Here is a 26098-nt window from a genome sequence, read left to right on the forward strand (position 1 = left end):
ATCTGCCTCGGAGAGCTCCCAAAGGCAGGGTGTACCCACCTCGCCTCCTGCCCCCTGGCCCTGCAAGACTTTGCCACTGACACAGGCAGCAGGAAAGATACCATCTTGGCTTTGAAGAGCCAAGAGCCTTTGCAGGATGCCCCTTCTCTTATTCACCTGTCCCTGGAAGGCTTATAAGGGCTTTTAATTTTCTCCCTTGTCATTCTCAAGGACCTAAAATATAGAGAAATGAGGGATTTGCCAGGAATGAGCCTGTTTCCATGGCAGAAAGGAAGTTGGTGATGATATAGGGTAGTAAACATTTTTTTTTTTTTAGGCCAGAAGGGATTCCACAGGTCATAATGGTCCACCTCTCAGATTTTAGTCTGAAGGTATTTGCCGCAGCTGTTACTTCCAATAATGATAATTATAGTTTCACTGCTTTAATTTAATTTAATAATTATGCTTTCTCTTTAAAGGGGGTCTGCTGCAGAGGAGAGGTTTGTTTTTTCATTCCACGAATATTGGATGCCTGATGGTGTGCTAGACTCTGGGGATCCAGTGGTGGCTAGATAGCCCCTGTCCACATGGAACGTTCCATCTAGCAGGGAATACCACGGACCAGCTCCTGTCCTAAGCACTTGACGAGTTTAGCTCAGGTATTCCTCCCAACGAAACCTGGGAGGCAGGTACTATCATTAGCCCTGTTTTCAGATGAAGAAACTGAGGCAAAGTGTATCACAAAGATATACAATGGTATAGGAGGGATTTGAACCCAGGTTACTGGTTCTGGAGTTCTCACAGAAGGCCAAGAGATCTAAGAGCAGTTCTACACACACACAGCCATGTGAAGAAGGGACACGGCTATGGAAACATCCACAGCATAGAGGAGCAGCTAGAACTGGGGAAAAGAGGAGGGCAGACAGTAAGCCCTGAATTCCAGTTGCTGTCCTTGTTATTCAAGCTTACCCATTGGCTGCCCATCCCTCGGCAAGGAAAAGGACCCAGACACGAGGCCATTTCCCTAGGAGTTGGAGCCAGCCAGGACCATGGTGGTCTGCTGGCCCACACTGACAGTCCTGGCAGGCTGGGCATATGGGGTCACGTGGCATCTCCCGAGGCATCCGGTTCAGAAATGAGTCTGTGTCCCCCGTAATCATTAGAGGTGGAGGATCAGAAGCTGGGCGGGGCGGAGGTAGGGAGCCAAACTGAAAGGAAACCTGGGGTCTTTATTCCTTCCTCTGAAATTGCCAAGCTCTCTGCAAGATGGCGTGCACACGCATACTCACTCCCTCTCCCAGTTGAAAAGTAATGATTGTGCTTTACTGAGTGCCCAGTAAATTGGGCATTCGTGCTTTAATGTATATTGTTTCTAAAGTAAAAGAATGCAGAGAGCGGCAACGCAGAGGATCAATTTAGGGCAGAGGCTCTGGAGTCAGAAATCCAAGTGCAAATCCTTCCTCCCCTGCGGCCTAGTCAAGGGTGTCCCCTTGACTGTGAGTGTCCCACTTGCTATGGGACATGCATTACAGCTGGCCTTTACTTTTCTGTCTACACTGATACAGAATCTTTGTTTTAAATTATTTTTAAAATAGAGTTTATTTTTTAGAACAGTTTCAGATTTGCAGAAAAATTGAGAAGACAGTAGAGGGTGCCTGCAGACCCCACACCCAGTTTCCCTGATTAGGAACATCTTCAGTAGGTCTGGTGCATTTGTTATAATTAACAATGTTGATACATTAACTACAGTCCACACTTTATTCAGATTTCCTTAGTTTTGCCCTAATTTCATTCTTCTCTTCCAGGAGCCCATCCTGGATCCCACATGACATTTTGTCATCAAGCCTTCTTAGGCTTTCATGGCTGGGGCAGTCTCTTAGACTTTCCCTATTTCTGATGAGCTTGACAGAGGAGGAGGACTGGTCAGGCATTTTCTAGAATGTCCCCTGATCTGGATTTGTCACATGTTTTTCTTGTAGTTAAACTGGGATGATGTGTTCTGGGGAGAAAGATACAGAGGTGACTGCCCTTGTTAGCTCATCATGGGCCCATGCTCTCAATGTGACTTATCACTGTTGATGTTGACCTTGATCACTTGGCTGAGCAGCACAGACATTTTTGTCTTCATTCATTCAGGAAATGTTTATTGAGCTCCTACTAAATTCCAGATGTGTTAGGAGCTAGGAGTAGAAAATTAAGAAGATAGGCCCTTGCCCTCAATGTTCATGACCGGGGTGCCTGGGTGGCTCAGTTGGTTGGGCGTCTGCCTTTGGCTTGGGTCATGATCCCAGGACCCTGGGATCGAGCCCCACGTCAGGCTCCCTGCTCAGCGGGGAGCCTGCTTCTCTCTCCCTCTGCCTGCCTCTCTGCCTACCTGTGCTCTCTATCTCTCTGTCAAAGAAATAAATAAAAAATCTTTTAGGAAAATTATAAAAAAATTTAAAAATAAGAAAAAAGAATGTCCGTGACCCAGTAGGGCAGGCAGGCGTATATAAAAGTAATTGCCATGGACTGTGACTTGGGCTGAGGTGTAAGGGGCAAGTATTTTCAGAGAGAGAAGTGAGCCAGCATGCTGGAGGTCGGGGTTGACAGGAACGATTTCACCAAAAAAGATATTCAAACCAGGTGTTGGAAGATGCCTTTCCAGCAAGAGGGAACAGCATATGCAAAGACACAGGCATGAAGAAGCGGTGGTCCTGGAGGGCTGAGCATCGTGGGGCTAGGATGAGGGAGGAAGCAAGGCTGGCAGGGCTGTGTGCACCAAGCAGAAACATCTGGACTCCATCTCCAAGTAGGGAGTGGCTGAAGGGTTTGGGCAAGCAGCAGGAGGGTAGTGCCAGGCTTGGCCTGAGCAGGTGGGTGGAGGGCAGCGCCATGGACCCAGCTAGTCCCGCTTGCAGCAGGAGGAGGCACTGGCTTTAGTCAGGAGAGTGTTGAGTTTGAGGAGCATCTATCTCCACACCAGGGACCAGGAGGGTCTCAATAAAATGCAAGCCCAGCCAGGCTCCTGCCTGAGCCCACTTGGCCCTGTGGGGGCCTGGCCCCTGCAGAACTCTCTAGTCTTTTCTGGAGTGGCATGCCTCCCTCCTGCTTCTGCACCACCCTTCCTCTGCCAGACCAGCCCATCCCTTATCTTTTTCTCTCAGCTATCATTCACATAACATAAAATTCACCCCTTTAAAGCGAACAGATCAGTGGGTTTCAATATATTCACAACGTGGTACAACTGTCATCACTGTCTAGTCCCAGAACATCTCATCACTCCAAAAAAGAAATCCTGGATGCAGGTCCCCCATTCCCCCCACCGCCCAGGCCCCAGCCCCTGGCAACCACCAGCCAACTTCCTGTCCCTATAGATGTACCTATTCTGGACATTTCCTATCAGTGCAGTCATGTCACTTGTGATCATTTGTGTCTGGCTTCATTCACTGAGCATAATGTCTTTAAGGTTCATCTGTACGGCAGTGTATGTCAGAGCTTCCTTCCTTTTTTATGGCTGAATCATATTCCAGTGCATGGATGGACCACACTGTGTTTATCCGGTCATCCATCAGTGGACATTGGATTGTTTCCACTGTTGGGTATGAATGACGCTGCTGTGAGGAGTCACATATAAGTTTTCATGTGGATGTATGTTTCTCATTCTTTTGGGTAGATAGCTAGGAGCAGAATTGCTGGGTCATATGGGAACTCCATATTTAACTCTTTAAGGAGCTGCCAGATGGTGTTCCACTCTATCTGTTCTTTGAAGCGTGTCTCTCAATCTGTAAGAGAAAGCTTGGATGATGGTTTCTTACTCTCGATGCCCCGTGTGCTCAGGAGGGCAGCGGCTCCGTCAGTCTTTGCTTGGTGCATTGCCCACAAACATCGGTGGGTGGGCAGGTGGGTGCAGTTCCTCAGATATTTCTCAAGTCCTATGTTGTAGGCCCAGTGCAGGGCACTGCAGTAGTGGGGACCCAGACAGGGGTGGTTCTTGCCCTGGTGGGGGATCTGATGGAGATGTTCGGGAGCCAGTTGGCAATCTTAGATGGTGCTCAGGAGAAAGGACAAGCTGGGAAAAGGAGGCATATATGTGGTCATTTAAGCCTCGAGAGGGAGACTGCCAAGGGCATGAAGGGACAGGGGCCAAGGCAGGGCCCGTGAGGGAGGGGGTGCCATGCAGGAGACTGAGAGGCCCTAGCAGAAAAGTAGGAGAGCAGCCAGGAGCCCAGCCTCTCTGAAGCTAGCTGGAAAAGGATTGCAAGAAGGAGGAAGCATGACTGGCAGTGTGCAAACACCCCTGAGAAGGAAAGAGAAAGGGTGGTGGAGAACACCCAGCAGCTGAGCCTTTCTGCCCCTGTGCGCCCGGCCCCAGCTCACTGGCAGTCTCTTCCCACCCCTCTGCGTTGGTTCAGCCTCATAAGCCATGGGCCACCCTACGGGGGGCAGGGGTGTGTGTGTGGAGGGTGGTAGTGCCGGCAGACACAGGGGTAGGTGGCCCACTGCCCACTCTGCAGGACCCAGGACCCCCTTTAAGTGGCTGAGATGGAGCAGAGGCAAAGGGGACTGACGTTGAGGATGCTGAGAGGCTGGGACCTCAGACTTAGTGGGCCTGTGCATGGATCCCAAAGGCCTGTGGCCCCTCCGCACTCAAGGGCACCTGCCTTGTCTCTGGGTCTCTGTACCCATCCAGCAAGGACGGGATGGCTGTGGGGGCGGTGTCTCATCTGCCTCTTTCTCCTCCATATCGCTGGGCCTACAACAGTGCCTGGGCTTCAGATGGCCCTCAGGGAGCATCAGGGAAGGAACAGTTGAGCCAGTAAGAGTTGTAGTGCTCTGGAAGGGAGGCCAGGCCACCCACAGAGCTAGGAGGGCAGCAAGCCAGTGTCCATCCCAATCTACTCAGTCCCAAGGGTGGCAAGATCTGGTCAGTGCAGGAAGTGTGCGTGTGTGCGTGTGCGCGTGTGTGTGCATGCGAGAATGTGGGTGTGAATGAGATGGTGTGGATGTGTATGAGTGTGCGTGTATTTGAGTGTGTCTGTGTGTGTATCCATGTGTGTAGGTGCGAGATTGTGTGTGTCCGTGTGTGCGTGCACACACAAGGGAGTGGGTAGAAGAGTGCATGAGTGTGTGGGGTGTGAAATAGTGTGTGAGTGTAGGTAAGTATGTGTGGGTGTCAATTACATGAGTGTGTTAGTGTGTACAAGGTGTGAGTGTGTGTCTGTGTGTCTGTGTGCATCAGGAGGATGGCTTCCAGGGCCAGGCCGTGTTTAGTCTGGCGATGAGTCAAGAGAAAGTTCCTGAGGGATCAGAAGATTCTGCCTCTCAGACTGCAAATTTCAGCCTTATGTATTGAATCAATTTTATTTCCTGTATGAAATTCACATTAATATGTGATAAATAGCTGAACAAACTGCGCTAGTGGCTGGCCCCGGTTGTGTTTTTAAATCGGAAACCCGGAGTTGAACCATTCCCTTGGGCCCTTTGGGGGCAGCACTGGGGGTGCTAATACACTCCCAGGCTTGGATCTCCTGGGCTCAGCAAGGAGACAGTGGGCCCTGACCACTACACTGGCCACATGTAGTCTCTTTCTCTAGAGCCCCCATTGCTCCCCCAACCCAGCCATGCTTAGGAGGCTGCAGTCCTCACCTCCAACACGTCTTCCCCACCTCCCAAATCTGACGTTGGGAAACCCACACTGCCTTCCCAGCCCCTTCCTGCCCAGAGAGATCCTTCTAGTTCAGCACTTCTTGTCCACAGCCCATCTCTGCCCTGGCTGGTCACAGACTTTGACCCTGTGGTAAACCCCAGAATGGCCCCCCCGTCCCTCTCTCAGGAGAGATTAACTCCTGGCTAGACGGTGCACAGTGGCTTGGTCTTTGGGCCAGTCATCCCCGGCCAGCTAGGCGATGGGAAGAAAAAGTCTTCCAGTTCCACCAGCATGTGCCACCTAGAGTTTGTACCGCCCTCAGCACCCAACAGAACTGGAGAGCCTTTGGGAGCCAGAGGCAGAACCAGTGGCCCCGAGGAGACACAGAGACCAGGGAAGGGAGGGTTCTGGGCCCCCTACAAGGTGGAAGAAGAATGATGCCCACCTCTCCCATCCCCCATGACAGGGCAGCACAAGGGAAGGAAGCTAGAATCAAGTGCATGGTCAGGGTCAAGCCCAGGGTCAACCCCAGGGGACCTCAGGTGCTGGTTGGGGTCTGAGTTTGGATTGTGAATAGGTGTCCAGTGACCTGATGGCAGGTATGAAATGGTCTACTGTTATCCTGTCATCGTCCTTCTGCTGCCCAGGGTACCGGATGCCCCCTCTCCACGGACTAGACAAGGACCCCTCTGTGGGCTGAGCTGTCAGAGCCAGGTCAAGTGGGGTCCAAGGGCAATAGTGGATTCCTGGTTCAGAGTATGTGGGGGAGTAGGTGGGCATGAAGGAGCCATCCAAAGTGACAGTGAGGGGAGCAGCATTTCCTTCCTGCCTCCATGGCCCTGGAGATCCCCATCTTCTTCGACCCCTGATGCTAGCCTGGGCTTACCAGAAGCATGACTGAGTAGAAGGAACACCACCCCCGGCCCCTGCCTCCGCTCCCCTAGCCATTCCAACCCCTAAACCCTCCCACCAGGGTGCTGCCTGCTTCTGCCCACAGCCCCCACACCTGGCGTAGCAGAACCCTGGAGCCCAGCTAGACCGTGGCCTTGGCCCTTGCCCTGGAATGAATAAGAATGGCCAGCAGCGAGGGAGGGAGCAGTCATTAAGTATCAGGCACTGTTGTCCCATGTTACATGCAGTGGCTTGCTCAGTTCTCACGGCCGCCCTCTGAAGTTGGTCCCATGTGATCCTCAGTCTTTGGAGACTCAGAGAAGCCAAGTGACTGGCCCAAGGCCACACAGCTGGTTGAGGGAGAGCAGCGGTTCAGACCCAGGTTCGTTGGAGTCCAGAGCCTTGGCTTTCGGCCTGCTGCTGGGCTGCCTCTCCTGAAGCCGGCAGAAAGCAAGAGGCTGGTGTTCTTGAAGGCCCCGGGAGGGTGGGGCCGGACCATCCCCAAGAAGAACGGGACAGATGGGCCTGGCGCGCACCCGGCACGCAGCAGCAGGCCGCGGTCAGGGTACTGATGAGAGCCTGTGGCTCTCGCTCTGCAGCCACTGGGGCGGCTCCCCAGCACTTTGACGCATCCATCCCTGGCTTTCCAGCCCAAGGCGAGTGGACTCTTCCGGCTGTTGGCAGCAACGGACAATTAACAGTAGAGAATAATTGCTTCTGGCTGTGCCAGCAACCCACTTTGGTGGATGAGACGGGGAAGGTCAGATGCTGAGGCAGGGCTTCCAGGACCGGCCACAGCCAGAGACAGGGACCGAGGCTGTCAGGAAGGGCCACTGAAGCGGGGGCTTCTGCACCCCCAAGGTCTGAGTGACAGGGACCCTTGCCCCTGGCCCTGCTGAAGACTCAGGAGGGTCAAGCTGAGACTTGGCCTTCATGCCCAGGGACAGCAGGACAGCTCGGGCCCTGGCTGTGGTCCTTCTGTCTCTGTCCACGCATCTGGACACAGGCAGGGCTCCTGGTAGCTAGCATCTGGAGTAGAAGGAGCCAGCACGGCCATCCACTAGGCTGGAGTGCGTGGGGATGAGGGGTGCACCAAGTGGACAGACCAGCCCTGGGTGAGGAAACGTACCCAGGTGAGCAGCAGGCTCAGCTGCCCAGAGCCTGCAGGACAGGGTAAGGCACCCCACCCGGTGCTGACCACACGTGTCTCCGGTCCCCAGACAGAGCTGTGACCTGGCCCTGCTCGCAGCTGTTGAGCCTGCCCACCATGGCGAGCCCCACTCTGAGCCCTGACTCCTCATCCCAGGAGGCCCTGTCGGCCCCCACCTGCTCCCCCACCTCTGACTCCGAGAACCTCAGCCCTGATGAGCTGGAGCTGCTGGCCAAGCTTGAAGAGCAGAACCGGTGAGTTGGGGCCTGGGGGATGGGGAGCGGCCTCGCGGGGGTGGGTGCAGCCTGGGCCCCAAACAGAAGTTCCTGGTGGCCCTCTCACACTCAGAGCTGGGCCTGGCCCTGGGCAAAGGAACAGCTCCCACCAGAGACTTGACAGGGGCTGTGTCCTTGTTGTTCTCTCATCCCTGGATGAACAGACAGTTTCCCCATTCAGATGAAACCTAGGTTTCAAGAGGCCGTGTGAACCTGGCCTTCACCGACTGAGCCTCTGTTGGAGGGAAGAGCAAAGCCTCTGACTCAGCCAGGCCTTCCCACCTTTCTCCTCTGGCCCTCCCCCTGTTTTAAAATGTAGGTGTTGTTATTATAAATCAGATATGGCGAGGACAACAGGTCCAGAGTTTGTTACTCACGGTCCCTAAGAGGTGGCGGGGAGAGGGGCGCCACACCATGTGGGGCTAAACAAGAAAGCACCAGGTCAGTCAGGGGGCAGAGGGAGTGAGGGAAAATGTGAGCAAGAGCCTTTGTTGTGGTTTCTGCGAGGACCAGCAAGGACCAGCAAGGACCATCAAGGCCGTGTGAGCAGGGATAAAACTGGCTCATTTAAATAATCTCAGCGGGCTCTGGGGTGGGGGCTAGCCCTAGTTGTCTGGCACCTGGCCCTGGGGGGGATCGGAGAAGGGGAGGTAGTTGGTTTGTGGGTTCTAGATTGGCTGGTTTGCATAGGAAAGGGGCACTGGCAGGCAGGTCCTTAACTATCTCTAGGAATCTGCTAGGCCTGCGTGGGCAGTCCCTCCAAGGTCAGCGAGGCCCCAGATGCCAGAGCTGCAGAAACGCGTGGTAATAGAGCCGCTTGCCAGCTGGCTGCCCCCCGGCCAGTGGCTCGCCCTGTCTACACCTGGCCTGTAAAGCACAGATCTTAACGAAACCTGCCCTGCTGGCTTGATACAAGACTAAGTCAGCTCCTATACATGCTTCTCAGCCTAGTGCTAGACACAGAATGGAACACTCGGAAGGCAGACTCTCCAGGGGCCCAGGAATAAGGACGCCGCTTAGAGAGTTTAGGGCACCGGCCAAGGTCACTGGCAAGAACAATTTAGACCCAATCCCTGGCTGCCTCCGGGCCCCCTGAGAGGAGCAGCCGGGCTCCCCAGGGCGTCTCTAGAGACCAGGGGCTGGGCCAGGAGGTGCCCACAGGCTGGGCCCGCCTCCACCAGCCCTCCCTGCCCAGGCTCCTGGAAGCCGACTCCAAGTCCATGCGCTCCATGAACGGCTCCCGGCGGAACAGCGGCTCCTCGCTGGTGTCCAGTTCCTCGGCCTCCTCCAACCTGAGCCACCTGGAGGAGGACACGTGGATCCTGTGGGGCCGCATCGCCAACGAGTGGGAGGAGTGGCGGCGCAGGAAAGAGAAGCTGCTGAAGGTGGGCGGGGCCTGTGGGGCTGGGCGGGGCCGGCCGGGCCACTGGGCCTCCCGCCCCGGCACCGGGGTCTTCCAGGGCCTGAGGGTAGAGGGCAGAAGTGGAGATGAGCCTTGCCGGGACACGGGAGGGGCGAGGAGCCGGGTGGGGATGGCGAGGCAAGTAGCTGTCACCTGGCGTCTCAGGTGCCCGTCTGTCTCCTGCCCTGCTCTGTCCCGTGACGGACGGGGGACAGCGCGTTAAGCAGAGCGCATTCTGTTTGCCGCACGGTGGCTCAGCCAGCTCTGGGCTGCGGGCGAGGCAGAGGCCAGCGCCGTCCCGGGGGCTGGCCTGGGTGGCTGTGGGGGAGGCTGCCCTGGGACAGGGTCCAGCCCAGCCTCCTGCTCCCCCTGCCCCACCCCGCTGTCAGGAGCTGATCCGCAAGGGCATCCCACACCACTTCCGGGCCATCGTGTGGCAGCTCCTGTGCAGTGCCACAGACATGCCAGTCAAGAACCAGTACTCGGAGCTCCTCAAGATGTCCTCGCCGTGTGAGAAGCTGATCCGCAGGGACATTGCCCGCACCTACCCAGAGCACGAGTTCTTCAAGGGCCAGGACAGCCTGGGCCAGGAGGTCCTCTTCAACGTCATGAAGGTGAGGCCCGGGGCCTTTGGGGCCTCCCCTACCCGGGCCCCTGCCGGGGTTGGCCTGCTGGGGTGGGGGGTGGGGGGCGCTGCTGTGACGCACGTGTGTTCCCTTGCAGGCTTACTCCCTGGTGGACAGGGAGGTGGGCTACTGCCAGGGGAGCGCCTTCATCGTGGGCCTGCTCCTCATGCAGGTAGGTGGCTGGGGCCAGCCAGCCTTGGGTTCTGCCCCCAGGAGGTGGGCAAAAGCAGTGTTCCCTCCATCCACGGTCCTCCTAGGGCCGGAGCTTCTCTCTCCATCCGCCTACGACTTCTGCCAGTCTCCAGGCCAAGCCCCCAGGGGGTGGGCACAGGGGGGCTGGCCACCGGCACTGTCCAGGGGCCAGAACTCAGGCAGGGGGCTTAGGTCAGCCAGTATTAGTTGCGTTGAGGATTTCTTCCAGAGAACCCAGCAGACTCAGGAGGCGAGAATGGAGACAGCTGGGGGCGGGGGGACCAGAGGGTGTCTCACCTTGAGCTCTGGAGGTGGGCAGACCTGGATGGCAAGTCCCAGCGCCACTGTTTTCTACCGGGCGGCCTGTGGCAGGTGACCTCAGCCTCAGGAGGTTTCCCATCAGTAAAACCCAGGTGACGCTACTGACCAGAGGCTTGTTATGAGGGTCCAGGCCGCCCACACAGTCCATGTCCCGTAAATCTAAATGGAACAGAAGCAGGCGAAGCCCTGCACACCAGGGCCATAAGAAGAGCAGCGAGCACCCCCTCCCACCCTGCCTGCCCCCCCCACCGCAGATGCCTGAGGAGGAAGCCTTCTGTGTATTCGTGCGGCTGATGCAGGAGTACCGACTGAGGGAGCTCTTCAAGCCCAGCATGGCGGAGCTGGGGCTCTGCATCTACCAGTTCGAGTACATGCTACAGGTGAGCGGCAGCCAGGGGTGGTCTGCACCCACCCACTCCTGTCAGCCTACACCCATGGGCGCTAACCTAGGGCATCCCCATTTCTGTCTCTTTGAGAATCCGGGGGCCAAGAAGTCGCATGCATGTTCCAGCTAAGAAAGGGGTCCTGTGCTGGCGAGGCTGGGGGTACTGTCCCGAAGGGTGCCTCCAAGGACAGGGCGAGGACCAGCCATTGATGGTGGGGGCTCCTGAGAGCATGGGGCTCCCAGAGCTGCTAGGACAAGAGTGGTCAGGCTGGCTCTTCTCAGATACACCATCGGCCCCCTCCCTGTCTGCTCCCCAGTGGCAGAAGGAGGGAAAGTGTTGTCTGCCTGCGTTTGCTGATACCGGAGAGCAGCCGACTCTGTTTATAAATAGCAGCCCCTACAGGGCCTGCCCCTGGCTGGCAGACGGAGACTGGGCGTGCGTGCGTGCGTGCACACAGGGCCTGCTTCAGAAGCTGTCGCAGGTGGGGCTGTGTAGCTCGACGTAGCAGCGGGCAGGGAGGTACTGTCGCTTGAGGGGACCTGGTAGTGTTGACAAGCAAGTGGCCCAGGCCACAGAGAAGAAGCCACCTGCCCCAGGCCGGGTAGGCAAGGCCATCCACAGCAGAGTACGGGGACAGGACCAGAGAACTCCTGGCTGTGGGATGAAGCCCCAGGGCAGGTGGGGAGACAGCCCCAGAGTCCACTCTCTCTTGGTGAAGGACATCCAGGGGCTCCTGACACCTTGTCCAGCCCCAGTTTCCCCAATTTCTGTCCCTTTTCAGCAGTCTGAAGTTCAGGCCCATCAGACAGGCATCCTCTGAGAACTGCTGGGAGCCAAGCATGATGGGGCGGGGGAGGGGGGCGCTGTGGGTGGACACAGCAACTGGCAGGTCACAAAATATGAGGTGAGCTGCAGTGGGCTCACTACCCCACCCCCCCGCTCGCTCTCTGGGTGAACTTGGGGAGTTACATAACCACATAACCATCCTCCCCACCACCACCCCGAGCCCTGGAAGCTCCCCCTTGAGGCAGTGGTGAGGATCCCATAAGCGTTATGCTAGTGCCTGCCAGTATACCCGGCCCCCCCCAGCTGCAGCTACTCCTGCCACCCCTGCCTATGTCCCCACCTCGTGCCACTCAGAACTCTCGGGTGCTTCAGCCTCACCCAAACACAGTGCCAAGGGCACATAGAGGAAGGGAGCCACAGGCTGCCCAGGGCGGGCCAGGAAGTCTCCCTGGAAGCCGGGGCACCGAGGCCCCGCACTTGTGCCCAGCAGTCTCTTCATGGTGCCTGGCCTCCTCCTCCCACCCCCTCACTCCAGGAGCAGCTCCCGGATCTGAACACCCACTTCCGCTCCCAGAGCTTCCACACGTCCATGTACGCCTCGTCCTGGTTTCTCACGCTCTTCCTGACCACTTTCCCGCTACCTGTTGCCACCCGTGTCTTCGACATCTTCATGTACGAGGTGAGGACCCCAAACACCCCTTTGTCTCCCAGATACCTGACATGGGAAACAAATCCCAGTCAGGCCCAGGCTAAGGAAGGGCCAGGGCTTGGAGGGATGGGGGGTGTCAGACAGCCCCCCCGCCCCGGGAGAGCAGGATTGGAGACTCACTGCCATCATCCCCTTTGCAGGGCCTGGAGATTGTGTTCCGGGTGGGCCTCGCCCTGCTGCAGGTGAACCAGACAGAGCTGATGCAGCTGGACATGGAGGGGATGTCCCAGGTGGGCCAGGAGGCCGGGGTGGGTGGGATTCCCTTACACCAGCCGCACCCCCCCCAGCCCAGGCAGGTGAAGTCCTCCTGAGAGATGAGGAAGGGCCTGGCTGCAAGGGCAGAAGGTGCTCCTGAGCATCCTGCTCCTTTCCCATGCTTCCCTGAGGCCTTCCTGGAGGACAAGGCAGGCTCTGAGGAGCAGCCTGGCTACTTGGGGGTCGGGGGGGAAATGGTGGAAGGCCTAGGCTTAGGCCAAGCCCTAGGAGGTCCCACCCCCCTCTCCTGCTCCCAGCTCTGGGTCCTCCAGTCTAATGGGGCAAATAGTGATAGCAGCCGAACCACCAGGCCTTGGCTGTGGTTTGGGCCCCGGCAGCTGGGCCAGGCGAGGGCACGGGCGGGAGTGAGGGGGCTGGGGCAGCTGCAGAGGAGGCAGCCGGCTTTCCCGCCACGTCCGCGTCATGCAGGCCCCTCCCCCTGCCAGCATCTTCCAGCTGGTGCTTCGGGGAAGAATGCACAAAGGCCACGGCTGTGTCCATGAACACGGGCATCCATTGTGTGCCCCTGCCAGAGGGGGCCAGCTGGGCTGAGGAGGGAGAGCCAGCCTGGCCCCGAACCGCCGCAAGCTGTGTCCTCCGTTGGGGCCGGTGCTTATTAACCCTTTGCCGGGGCTCCTGGGGCCACAGGCGTGCAGGCTGACCACCAAGGGGTCTTCCCTCCAGGCTGCTCCCACTGCCCTGACTCCTCACACTCTTGAGCCTCTCACTGCCCTAGGGCAGTGACACGCCTCCCCCCCCATCCCTGCGCTCAGATCCCACCACCACCCGGCCTCTGCCCGCGGGAGCTGCCGAAGCCCTGCTTTTCCCCTGCAGATGGCAGTCCTGGCTGCAGGTGCTGCTTCCCCTCAACGCACGCCCAGCCCCGCTTCTCGCACTTACTCGCTCCACACGCACTGACAGAGCGCCCATGGCAGGCTGGGCCCTGAGCTGGGACGTGGTGACGCCCCTGGCAGACCAGCTCCTCCTGCAGGGAAGCGGGGTACAGCAGGGCTCTGGCGGCCCCCCGAGTCAGGGCCTGTGTGTCAGGGACGGCCTGTGCCCCCCACAGTACTTCCAGAGGGTGATCCCCCACCAGTTTGACAGCTGCCCGGACAAGCTGATCCTCAAGGCTTACCAGGTCAAGTACAACCCCAAGAAGATGAAGAGGTCAGTACCAGGCGGCCGGGGTGCTGGCAGAAAGGGGTCCCCTAGAGTGGGACGGCGACCACATCGGCTTTCCCCTCTGCAGGCTGGAGAAGGAGTATGCAGCCATGAAGAGCAAGGAGATGGAGGAGCAGATTGAGATCAAAGTGAGTCCCCAGGGAGGTGTGGGGGACAGGGACGGGATGCCCTTGGGAGTGCAGCCTGGCCCAAGCCACGTACCAGCCTGTCCTCAGAATTGGAGGCGTCGTCCCTCCACCCACCTGCCCCTTCGTTCACCAGCCGGCCGGCGTGTGAGCAAGGGCCTACCCCAGGGCTGGAGACCCGTCCCAGTGCTGGAGTGGCAAATAAGGTGGATAGGTCCCTGCCCTCATGGGACCCCCCAGTTATAGTGGGGAGATGGTTGGGGAACCCATAGATACAGAGTATGGACTCCAGAAAGTATTCTGGATAAAAACGTGCAGGAGAGAGGTGGAGCTGACCCCGGGGAAGATTGCTCCAGGCCCACGGAGCCCGTGCAAAAGGCTATGCAGCAACAGGCCTGATGGACTAAAGGAACATCAGGACTAGAGGAGTAGCAGGAAGGCTGCCTCAGTGGGTACAACCCGGAGGTCAGGGCCAGGCAGGAGCCAGGCATGTCGGACAGAGTCCCAGACTCTCCTTCCTCTCCTTCTTTCTGCTTTCATCCTTCCGCACGTGATTTTAGTTAGTCACGCAATAAGCATTTATTGAGCACCTACTGTGTGCCAGAGTCACAGCAGAGACTGAGCCCCCCCCCCCCCCAATCCAGCGAGAGGGACAGACACAAACACATACCCCTGGCTTTGTCCTCTTCAGGGACAGAGTTCCACAGACCAGGATTCAAATCCCAGCTCTACCATGGACCAGCCATGTGACCCAGGAAGATTCACCTTTTTGAGCTTCAGTGTCCCCTTCTGCAAAATGGGGATAACATTTGCTCTGCTGTTCAAATTATTATAATTTATTAATTTTTATTTTTACTACCATCACCACTATCAACATCTCCACCTCCTTTAGAAAGGCAGAGGCAGAATCTAGATTAGAATCCGGGTAACCTGCCACCCATACCTGAAAGGGAAAGAGGACATCAGCGTCCTGACCCTGTTTGTAGGTTTTCCAGAAGTAGTTTTGTGTCCTGAGTTTGCAAGCGTCCCCCTTTCTCAGGAATGGTAACTTGACTGATGCACCAGTCCAAACGTGGGTACCTGTCTTGCTCATGCACAGTCATGGGCCTGCCCCCATTGGTGACCATGAGGGCCCAGCAGTAGGTAGGGACACAGCAGACACTGAGACAACACGCCCCCCCTGGAAACTTCCCCTCAGAGGAGCCTGAGAGCCCATAGGCCTTAAAGGATCCAGGCAGATGCCTTCACCCATGGCCCTGCCCTTTGCTCTTTCCCTTTTAGCCTGTTTCAAAACGTACCTGGAATTTGCTTTAATCAGGTGTGGTATGGTGACAGACACGGAGACAACACACAGACTGCCTTTGAAAGAAGGGTTTATTACTCACAGTTCCGGAAAGGAGGGGGCACGCCCCACCGTGCTTGGCCACATGGGGAAGCACGGGAAGCAGAGGGCAAGAGGGGCAAAGCATGGGCCAGTGCCTTTACTGTGGTCTCCACAGGAAGGAACGGGCAAGGCAGGGCAGTCAAGTTGGGGTCGAGGGTTGGTTCCTTTGAATAATTTCAGGAAGCTGCGGGCTACAGTGGGGTCCCGCGTTGTCCTGGGGCAATTTAGGGCAGGGAGAACATTGGGCTTGGTGTGTGAGTGAGACAGGCAAGGTGGGTGGGTGTGGGCTCTGGGTTGGCTGGTTTGCATCTGAAAGGCGCACTAGCCTGCAGGTGGTTTGCTGTCTCTAGGAATTAGCTAGTCCTGGGCAGGGCAGTCTCTCCAAGACTGGCCAGGTAGCTGGATATCAAAGCATCAAAAATACAGGAAAAAAAAAAAAAGCCTGATGTATACCTAGACCCCGGAGTTCTTGCTCACTCCTTGTCTCGTTTTCCCTTTGGAGTAAGCAGGAGAGAGGAGAGTTGTTGCTTGGGCACATCAAACTCCTCAAGGATCTCTGCGGTTATGCAGTGGTGGGCCAAGGCCAGAGATGGGGCAGAGTGATCCAAGGGTCAGGGGTGAGGATCTGGACTCCACATTCCGGATGTGGGGCAGAGACCTGTGCCTGAAACAGCTCTAATCCAGGCAAGCTGGGGGGCTCAGACAAGACAATGCCCCCCTCTGGTTCAGTTTCCCCATGCATGACATCACTGAATGACTATCAATCACGTCTGCGATTTTCTCTGACTGCAGATGCTTCCCAGGAGTGTTCTGGGTGTTTCCATCACCTTCTTCCCGGAGAAAAACCAGAAAATGTTCTTTGTAATCCACAGGGAGGCAGGGCCCTCATTAATAATGGATGAATGTGGGGTCTCAGGGCTTCAGGAAGATGCCGGATCTGGTTGGTGCTCATTCAGCACACACTTAGGATCCAACTATCTGTACCTGCTCCTTAAAGGGTACATAGGTAGAGACTAAGATGCAAGGCGTATATAAACCTCACTTTGCTTAAAACCAAATCCATCAGTGTAGGGGAGAAGGTGAAAAGCAAAGCAAGCTGCTTCCAGAACCCCAGTCGGGGGCTGACTTTTGGTGGGTCACAGAAACATAGCCATCCAGCTGAAGGAGGGCTGTGTGTTCCGCAAGACCCCCTCCCCTGGACCCTAACTCTGAGAACAGTTCATTCTGGTGCTGGAAGTGAAGCAGTGAGGGGAGGGAACGGAGAGGCGTAGAGGAAGGCCTGCCCTTGTGGGAGGTACCACACGTCTCCCCAGGAGACTCCCCAGGAAGGCGAGGGTGCTGACTACTGACCCCTGATACACAGTGCATACCCATGAAAGCAATCACTTTATGAACTAAGGTTTGTTTAAAAAAAAAAAAAATCTAATGGGCCATGCTGTATGGGAATTGGCCCTGTTTCCTGGGATCACTGACCCAGAGCATCTGATGATGGCTCTATCTGGCCTGGAGGCAGCCTGGCCCTTCAGGTATGGCAGTGGGAGTGCGGTTCTGACACACTTCCCCCCTCTCCCCACATAGAGGCTTCGGACGGAGAACCGGCTCCTAAAACAACGGATTGAGACCCTGGAGAAGGTGAGGAGCGTGGCCACCAGCCTATGGCTCCAACCCCTCCAGGCCCCAAGCAGGACCCAGCAGCCAGAGGGCCGGCCAGCCCCCTGCCCGGGCCTGGGCCCCACCTTGAACCAGCGGCCCCGAGGAGCATGGTGCACATCCCATGGCCCCCCGCCCCACAAGCCCCACTGAGATTTGGGCTGCCATAGAACCAGGGGGCATAGGGCAGCTTTGCCTGGGATTGGGTGTGAAGTTATAACCCAGTTAACTGCAAACACGGGTCCCTCCTGGGCTGTCTGCGTGGGGGGAAGGAGGCAGACTGCTGCTTTGACTGAGGTGCCCTGAATTAGGCCACAGGCTCCCAACCCTGTAATTTGGAGGCCTCACCCTCGAAAGAAAGGACGTAGAGTAGAGGAGGGGCGGCCTTACCACAGGCGCCGTGGTGGGGTGCCACAACCTTGACCCTGGCCCCCAACCTGTTTTTAAAGATGGGAGTAAAGGCGGGGGGGGGGCCCTCTCCAACTCTCACTTGGCCCCCGCTGCCCACAGGGAGTAGTCATCCACCGGTGGGTACCGCCCTGGCGCCAAAGCCTCGATTCTTACTCCGACTCCAAGTTAAAACACTTCCCCGTGGCCCGCCGCTGCCGCCCCATCCCTCAGCCTCCAGGGATGCGCCTCCTCCCGCGCGGAGTTTGCCGGGCCCTGGAGGGGGCAGCTGTGGGCACCCCCACCTGCCCACCCACACACAGATCCCTCTCCAGGACGGAGCTAGCCTTGGCTTTGCTCTTCCTCCGGGTCCTCTCCTGCTGGTTCTTTGGTTCTCTGGTCTCACTCCTCTTTCCCCTGCTTCTAGAGATAGTCCACTGCGTTAGTGACAAGTGGTTCTTGTCTGTCTCTCCCCCTCTCCTGTCCCTGCGCCTTCCGCTCTGCCTCCTCCCCCTGTCGCTCGGAACCCCCTCCGCCGGGTAGGAGAGCGCTGCTCTGGCTGATAGGTTAATCCAGGTACTGTAGCTTTTCATGCCCCTCTCCCATGTCCGTCCTGGTCCCTGCACACGACAGCCAGGAACCGCCTCTTCCTTGGCCGCTGCCAACCCGGGGGCAGAAGGGGGCAGGCCTGGCACCATGCATGGGGGTGGCTGGGGACTGCTTCTCAGGGGAGACAGAGGTTTCCCTAGGGGGGGAAGAGGGGTGTGTGTGTGAAAGCATGGTGTGTGGGGTAAGTGTGAGTCTGTGAATGTCTGTACATGCACGTGGACAGAAAGCTTCCTCCCTCCAGGGGACACAGGTGGGGATCCTGAGGCTGTATCAGCCACAGGCCCTGGTGTGTGCACTGCGCTGAGCCTCCCTACCCCCCCCCCACACGCACCACCCCTTCTGGCCCCTCACGCTCCTCTCCGCTCCTACCTGCAAAGCCTGCCATCTTCCCTCACCTGCTTCTGCTGCTGCCTCATCTCGAATGGCTTTATCTGGAAGCTTCTGCCTGCCACCTGGTGGCTCCGAGCCTGGAATGGGGGGACCCGAATTGGGTGGGTTGAGGGAATGAGGCGGGGGGAGGGGTCTTAGCCCTGGGTAGATGGAGGCCCCAGGATTCAGGACTGGAGAAGGTTCCAGAAGAGCTGTACTCCACCTGCCAACCCTGCTCTGAGGGCCGGTCCTGAGTCCCCGGGGCCTCTGCTGCCTCCAGACCCCACCCTCGCCAGTGGAGCCCCGCAGCTGCTGTGCCTCAGTCCCGAATAAGGATGGGTTCGCCTCACCTGGGACAGAGGCTGGGAGCCAGGAGCCGGCAGGGGAAGGAGCTGGCCTCGGCCCCACCTTGGGGCCCCCGTTCTCCATTTAAGCCCCACAAAGCCTGGGCCTGGGGTGGGTCTGTGCTTTCAGGCTCGTCCCCGTGTCCTCTTCCTGCCTGCCCCCACCCACAGGCCCAGACCCGGTGGGGCGCCCCATCCCAGGCTCTGAGTGCGGGAGGCCTTGCCCCTCTCCCACCCCATGGCCGCCCTCTAGGGGCCTCCCCCTGCGGTGGGCCAGAGGCAGGGCCTGGAGTGTGAGCAGAGGGTCACGGCCTCCCGTCCTCACTGTGCTCAGGGGCAGGTGACACGGGCGCAGGAGGCCGAGGAGAACTACGTCATCAAGCGGGAGTTGGCCGTCGTGAGGCAGCAATGCAGCTCAGCGGCCGAGGACCTGCAGAAGGCCCAGAGCACCATCCGGCAGCTTCAGGAGCAGCAGGTACCAGGCCAGGTGGGCAGGGCTGCGCGCCACACCATGGCTCCCCCCTTCTGGATCTGCCCCCGTACATCCTGGGTGGGGTGCGGGGTAGGGGAGGAGAAACCTAGAGGGAGTGCAGATTCTCCCCCAGCCCTGCCCCCAGGTTGGGGAATCCTGGGGTCTCCATTCCGCCCCCAGCCAGGGAGGTGTCTGACCAGCCACACTGAGAACGAGACAGCATCAGCACAAGGGCCCCTGGGACCCAGGCTCTACCTGCAGGGCCCCCTCCCTCAGCTGATGTGGCTGTGACTCCTTAGGGGAGCCCTGGTGTGTCCCCAAGGTTGGAAGGGCTGTCAGGCTTCCCCAGGGCCAGCCATGCAGGGTGGGAGCTAGCATGAGAGACAGGAGGGGGTTCCCTGCTCCAGAGCCCAGCACTTTGCCCCCATAAGAGGGTCTGGTCTGTGCCCACCACTCTGAGCTGGCAGAGTGGGGGTGAGGGGCCGGCCCAAGTTGTGCTGTGGAGTCAGGAACTCGGAATCACGGTGGGAGGGCCCTCACAGGCCAGAGCATGGTGAAGAGTCCACTTCTCCAGCACGTGGCTTTTGGGATTTTCCTTCAGCTGTACCCAAGCCACCTTCTTATTTGATGACCTGCCAGTGGCAGCGTGGCCAATGGGGAAACCAAGGCTGGGCTCATCCCAACCTTGGCACGATGCCCCCTTTGAGGCCAGGGAGACATTCCCCTGGCACCCCCAAGCTCCGCCTTTAGGGGCATCCCTCACCTACCAGCCAGGTCTTCACTGTCGAGCTGTTTTGAAGTGGGGGTGTAATGAGAGGAGGGAGGTGGGGAAAGAGGGGCAGGAGCACCATAGCCCTGAGCCCCACCCTGCTCCCACCCCCACCGTGTGGTTAGGCACTGACCACACAGCAGGGAGGGGGCCCAATCCTGGGAACCAGCCCCTGGCATCCCTCCGGGGGGCAGCCTGAGGCCATGGAAGGATCCCTTCAGAAGGTCCCCTCATTGTGGCTTTCCCAGGAAAGAGGCTAAGCCAGGATGGCGACACCCCTGGGCACAGAGCATCAGAACCCCCACGATGGGGCTCAGCTCTCTCCCCACGAGGTCAGAAGGCACAGGAAGGGGATCCAGGGTTTCTCCTCACCCCCCACCCTGCCTCTACTGGCAGCCTGAGCCCCTCTGCCAGCCCGGGGGCTTTGAGGAGGGGGGGGCCAAGGCCTGGGCCCACAGCCGGTTGGCAGGAAGGCTGCATACCCTCCAGCTGCCGCCTGGGGCCCGACACAGCCCTCTGCCCGCCTCCAGGACAACCCGCGCCTCACCGAGGACTTTGTGGCCCACCTGGAGACTGAGCTGGAGCAGTCAAGGCTACGGGAGACCGAGACGCTGGGGGCTCTGCGGGAGATGCAGGACAAGGTTCTAGACATGGAGAAGGTGCGACCGGGTGGGCAAGGGGGCAGGCACTCGGGGAACGGTGGAAAAGGGGAAGTGGAGGTACTGGGTGCACTTTGGGAGGTACATGACCAGGCCCTAGTCAAGAAGGGGTGACCAGGCAGACCCGCAGGGCACATCAGACCCCCCTTGCTCTGCGGGTCCCCCAAGAACCTAGGGAACCTCCCTGACACATTGGTGCCCCGCTTCCTCCCACATGGTCACCACCCAAGGTTCTGGGCCTACGGGAAGTTGGGCCCCTCACCACAGACCCTCCTGAGCCCCGGAGGTATACACACGTGTCAGGGCACACACAAAGCAGAATGACTCTTCAAGGGGCATATCTGCCCTTGTGCCCCAGGCACAGGGCCAGCAGTGTGGTGGCTTTCATGGGCTTCTGGGCAGACAGTCCCACCCGTGTGTGTCTCCCTCCCCGGGCTCCAGGATGGAGGTGGGAGGGAAGGCCAAGGCCCATCAGCGTTGCTCTCCCCTTCCCCACCCCTATGGAGATACCACCCAGGGGGTGCACTGGGACCACCCTCTCCCACCTGCTACCCTAAAGGGGGGCCGCAAACCTCCTGGGCCCTCCTCAACTGTTGTCACCTTCACTCCATATTGACTCAGCTCCCACAAAGCCACCGGAAGAGAGGTGCCCCGGCCAGCAGAGGGCAGCAGGACCCACTCACACAAGGCAGGAGCCATGCCCCACCTCCCTCAAGCCTGCACTATGTGGGGTGCCCTGCCAGGTGGGGTGACTGCCCCATCCATGGGCTTCTCAGTCCCCATCAGCCGGCCCAGAGCTGGGCTTTCCTCCCACCTCCCTCCACATCAAAGGGAAATGTGCACCAGGAGATCCTGCCACCACCCCCCCCCCCAACTCCCAGGCTCAAACAAGGGTCAGTGAGGACCTCCAGCAGCAAGCCAAATTTTGATCCAAGAGGCTGGAGCACAAGTCCCTCATCACTAAGCCCTTGGAATGCTGGGCCCGGGCCTATACTGGCCCTCAGCCCATTCCAGGGAAAGGGGCTGCCTAGCCTGGTCTGGGGCGCGGGGGGGGGGGGGGGGGGGTATAGGGGCAAGGAGCAGGGACAGGTTGCTGCAACTCATAGTCTTCTCAGCTGGTGCTGAGGCAGGTCCCAAGTGTGATCATGGGCCCCAGGGGGCGGATCTCAGATTCCCAGGTGGGGAGGCCCCTGCCCTTGCCCAGCCTGCCTGGTGTTATTAGCAGTAACATGTGTGGAGAACGCTGGCGTTAGGGGGTCACCCTGAGACAGTCCAGTGAGAGCAGGTGCTGTTCTTGACATCCCCTTTGCAGGCAGAATTTCTGAGGATCTATCCCCGGGGCCACATGGGTGGGGTCTGCTCCGCATAGGCCTGGGCCGCCCGTCCGGTGTATCCTGGGCTCCGGGGCGCACCCTGTCCCCGCGGGGCTGGCGGAGGTGGAGCTCAGAGGAGACGTGGCGGAGGGGTCTTGGTCCCGCGGTCAGGGCCGCCTGGCCGCGCAGCTGCCCTGGGCTCTGACCGCCTTTCGCCCGGCAGAGGAACAACTCGCTGCCCGACGAGAACAACGTGGCGCGGCTGCAGGAGGAGCTGAAGGCGCTCAAGGTGCGGGAGGGCGAGGCGGTGGCCTCGGCGCGGGAGCTGCAGCTGCAGCTGCAGGAGCTCTCGGACACCTGGCAGGTGAGGGCCCTAGCCCGACGCACACGCGAAGTGGCCCGTGCGACCCTCGGGGCCGGAGACGGACCGCGCACCTCTCCCCCCAGGCCCACCTGTCCCGCGGCGGCCGCTGGAAGGAGTCCCCGCGGAAGCTGGTCCTGGGCGAGCTGCAGGACGAGCTGATGAGCGTGCGTCTGCGCGAGGCCCAGGCTCTGGCCGAGGGTCGCGAGCTGCGGCAGCGCGTGGTGGAACTCGAGACGCAGGTGGGCCCGAGCGCCCGCGCCCCGGGGGGGGGGGGGGGGAGGGGTCGGTGCCGGCGGCCAGGCCGTGACCCCCGCCGCCGCCCCCAGGACCACATTCACCGCAACCTGCTGAACCGCGTGGAGGCGGAGCGCGCGGCGCTGCAGGAGAAGCTGCAGTACCTGGCGGCGCAGAACAAGGGGCTGCAGACGCAGCTCAGCGAAAGCCGCCGCAAGCAGGCCGAGGCCGAGTGCAAGGTGCGCCCCCGCCCGCCCTCCCCCCCCGGCCCCCGCCCCGCCGCGCCCCTTGACCCGCCCTCGCCCCCTCTGCCCCCAGAGCAAGGAGGAGGTGATGGCCGTGCGCCTGCGGGAGGCGGACAGCATGGCGGCGGTGGCCGAGATGCGGCAGCGCATCGCCGAGCTGGAGATCCAGGTGAGCGGCGGGGGCCGGGGCGGGGGCCGGGGCGGGGGCGGGCCCTGCCCTGACCGCCCGTGACCTGGCCCGCCCCGCAGAGGGAGGAGGGCCGCATCCAGGGCCAACTGAACCACTCGGACTCGTCGCAGTACATCCGCGAACTCAAGGACCAGATCGAGGAGCTGAAGGCCGAGGTGAGCGCAGGCTGGCGCGGGAGGGGCGGGAGCCCTGCGTGTCCCCCCGCGGGTGAGGCGCGGGCGGCGGCGCCGGGGAGAGCGGGGGCGGGGGTAGTGGGGGCGGGAGGAGCGGCCCGGTGGCCCGGTTCCGCCCGCGGGGGCGGCCGTGCCCGCCTTCAGCGCGCCGGTTCCCCGCCCCAGGTGCGGCTGCTGAAGGGCCCGCCGCCCTTCGAGGACCCGCTGGCCTTCGACGGGCTGGGCCTGGCGCGGCACCTGGATGAGGACTCGCTGCCGTCGTCCGACGAGGAGCTGCTCGGCGTGGGCGTGGGCGCGGCGCTGCAGGACGCGCTCTACCCGCTGTCCCCGCGCGACGCGCGCTTCTTCCGCCGTCTGGAGCGGCCGGCCAAGGACAGCGAGGGCAGCTCAGACAGCGACGCCGACGAGCTGGCCGCGCCCTATAGCCAGGGCCTGGACAACTGAGGCCGTGCCCTGCGTGCGGGAGCCAGGGGGCCAGCGCCCGCTCCTCCGCAGGTGGCCGCACCTGATAAACTCCACGCGCTCCGCGGTCCCGCCCACCGGAGGGCCAGGCCCACAGCGGCGGGGCGCAGAGGGTCGGGCCGCGCTGCGGTCTGAGGATCCTCAGGGTCCCCCCGGCAGGCCCACTCTCCCCAGCAGTGTTTATCCATCTTGGTCTGTATCGCTCCGGGCCCGGTTCCCTGGAGGGTCTGCCCCTCTTAACAGCCAGGGCAGGGGATGACCCAGAGGTCCCAGGACTGGATGAGCAGGAAGCTCCCTCCTCCCAGCAGTCCCCCTTCTGGGACACGGGTGGCCTTGCTGGGAAGGGCCCAGGAGCTAAAGGAGGCCTAAGGAAGAAGGGGCAGCTCTGGGCTGGAAGTTACCGCCCCATGATGCCCCTGGGGACCGTTGGCGGCTGGGCACAGATGGCCAGGCTGGGCTTTCCTGCCTGGTGCAGGCATCATGGCCCCTGAAGCAGAAACCAAAGTCCCCCCTACTGTATGCAGGGCCACCTGGGGTGTGAGTGGACAGTGGGAACCAGCCCAGGCCCGGGCAGTGTCTGCCCCTGCTTCTTGGGGGCCAGAGCAGCTGCAAGGAAGTGAAGAGACCCCCTCTCCCCAGCGCCCCACATCTTCCTCTTGAGACACTCCCATCACCTTGTCTTGGCCAATGATGGAGGGGCTCCCCCACCCAAGCTAGCCTGCTCTCCAAGGAGTCCCCAGCCTCCACATCCCTTCCTTCCCTGTGTCCTCAGCCCCATCCTCTGGCCAAGGCCAGGCCCCAGGGGAGGAGCCTTCCCAGTGGGGTTACCTCCCCTTGGCTGCTCACGGTGGTCCCGTGGTCTCTGCAGAGTCAGAGCTGAGAACGGTGCCAAAGTCCAACAATGCCCCCAGCCCCTTGCCCCCAGGGCCTTGTGACCCTCGGGCCTGACCCTGTCAGGTGCTCCTGGAGCCTGGAGCAGCGTCAAAAGCAATCTCCCTGGCACTTCCTGGGGTGGGGATCATGCTCAGTTACCCCTTTCCGGTCGCCCACTCCTCAGTGTTAACAGAGCCTGGGGACCAGGGTGGGCATCCGAGGGGCTCTCCCATGTGCCCCCCACACTGCCCACCACCATTTTGCACACTGCCTGTTCACACTCCACATGTCGCCCAGGCGGGAAAGATGGAAAATAAAGTGTATTTACACAGTCACAGACAAGGGTACAACACGCCTGGAGGGGACTGCAAGCAGCTAAGAGTCTCCAGCTCCTTGTCCTGAAAAGCAGTGAGAAGGGGAGCAGACTGTCCTTGCCTGTGGGAACCTCCCACAGTCTAAGGGAATCAGGGGTAGGGGGCCCAGCAGGCCAGCAGGGATGCCAAAGAGACTGCCCAGGTTGGGGGGCAGCATGGGAGAGAAAAGGGCACACGCTGGTTCAGTGTGAACAAAAGGTTGGAGGTTGGGGGGAATAGGATGGCGGGACAGGTCGCAAAGGACTTCAGATGTCAGGCTGACACATGGACCCTTATGGCGTGCCAATTTTCGAAAGGGCAGCTCTGGAGATGGTGACAGTGGGGAGGTATTGGGTGGGGGGCATGATTTTCCACCTGGGTGATTTAGCTTGTGTCTCCCCTGACAGACATGGAGGAAGGTGGGGGCCCAGGGCTTCAGGACGATCCGGGATCTGATTGGTGTTCATTCAGCCCACACTTCCTGAAGCCCTTCGGGCGCTCTGCCCTGCACCAGGCTCTAAGGAGTCCCCAGTGTAGTGGAGACAGACAACGGGGTGGGGCTGGGGGCTAAGCCTGCGGACTAGTGGGTTAACTGCCCAAAAGAATCAAAGAAGGCTTCCCAGAAGGTGGGGGTGGGAGGTGGAGTCATCTCCAAAGGCAAAAGCAGAAAGCAAGACTTGGCAGGGTCAGCAGGAGGCGCATGATGCCACTGAAGAAGGAAAAGGAGAGAGTGGGCCTGGCCAGACTGCAAATTCGCTTCTCAGGAGCCAGAATTTGTGCTTTGAACTGAGGGCACTGGGGAGCCATGGAGGGCTTCGGTGGGGGAGGGGGCACCATCAGATGGACCAGTGTTGGGGGTCAGTCAGGAGGCCAGGGCAGAACCCAAACAGCTGGGCAGTAGGGACAAGGAGTAGGGGCTCCCCTGAGGGAAGGAGGCCCAGAAAGGCAGAGCCCTTGGGGGCAGGGAGGTTGGGGAGCAGCAGAGCCAGGGATGGCAAAGGAAGGCTTCCCAGGGGGAGAATCTTAGTTGGGTCCAGGCAGATGCCAACCAGGCCCTACCCTCTGCACCCGAAGTGCCCCCACCCACAGTGGCCTGATACTTGCCAGGCAGCAAGGCGTGACACTGGTTGTGCACCAGGACAGCCAAGTCCCACGCATTGACCCATCACCCAACAATGGTGTGTGTCCCCACACCATTCCCATCATACAGATTTAACGTTGAGACCCCCAACAGTTGCTGTCTCTCCTGCTCCCACAGGGTAATTCTACCCCAGCTGGCTCCCCAGGATAGGGCAGGGCCCCAGGGGAAATGTCCGAGGTTCTGCCCTGCTCCATCTTAG

At 59.8% G+C, this 26098-nt stretch overlaps 1 protein-coding gene across 5 annotated transcripts in view; it reads left to right on the forward strand.

Annotated features, from left to right (window-relative positions):
• Positions 1-24740, forward strand: part of EVI5L (ecotropic viral integration site 5 like) — a 28801-nt gene extending 4061 nt beyond the window's left edge. The window contains exons 2-20 of one of the 5 annotated variants that reach the window (XM_034996693.1): positions 7720-7903; positions 9120-9309; positions 9716-9940; positions 10050-10124; positions 10720-10845; positions 12173-12316; positions 12487-12576; positions 13671-13768; positions 13851-13911; positions 16871-16924; positions 17873-17905; positions 18986-19138; positions 20423-20551; positions 22088-22228; positions 22312-22467; positions 22555-22701; positions 22781-22876; positions 22957-23052; positions 23236-24740. In XM_034996693.1, coding sequence (XP_034852584.1) covers positions 7767-7903; positions 9120-9309; positions 9716-9940; positions 10050-10124; positions 10720-10845; positions 12173-12316; positions 12487-12576; positions 13671-13768; positions 13851-13911; positions 16871-16924; positions 17873-17905; positions 18986-19138; positions 20423-20551; positions 22088-22228; positions 22312-22467; positions 22555-22701; positions 22781-22876; positions 22957-23052; positions 23236-23514 — 2430 coding nt within the window. In that variant the 5' untranslated portion in view covers positions 7720-7766 and the 3' untranslated portion in view covers positions 23515-24740. The remainder of the gene's footprint in view (positions 1-7719; positions 7904-9119; positions 9310-9715; positions 9941-10049; positions 10125-10719; positions 10846-12172; positions 12317-12486; positions 12577-13670; positions 13769-13850; positions 13912-16870; positions 16925-17872; positions 17906-18985; positions 19139-20422; positions 20552-22087; positions 22229-22311; positions 22468-22554; positions 22702-22780; positions 22877-22956; positions 23053-23235) is intronic. The other 4 variants (XM_034996695.1, XM_034996694.1, XM_034996696.1 and 1 more) reach the window with 4 other exon arrangements.
• Positions 24741-26098: the final 1358 nt, after the last annotated feature.

The sequence above is a fragment of the Mirounga leonina genome, unplaced genomic scaffold (assembly GCF_011800145.1).
Source record: "Mirounga leonina isolate KUSES-001 unplaced genomic scaffold, KU_Mleo_1.0 Mir_94, whole genome shotgun sequence".
In the NCBI taxonomy this organism is placed as follows: domain Eukaryota; kingdom Metazoa; phylum Chordata; class Mammalia; order Carnivora; family Phocidae; genus Mirounga; species Mirounga leonina.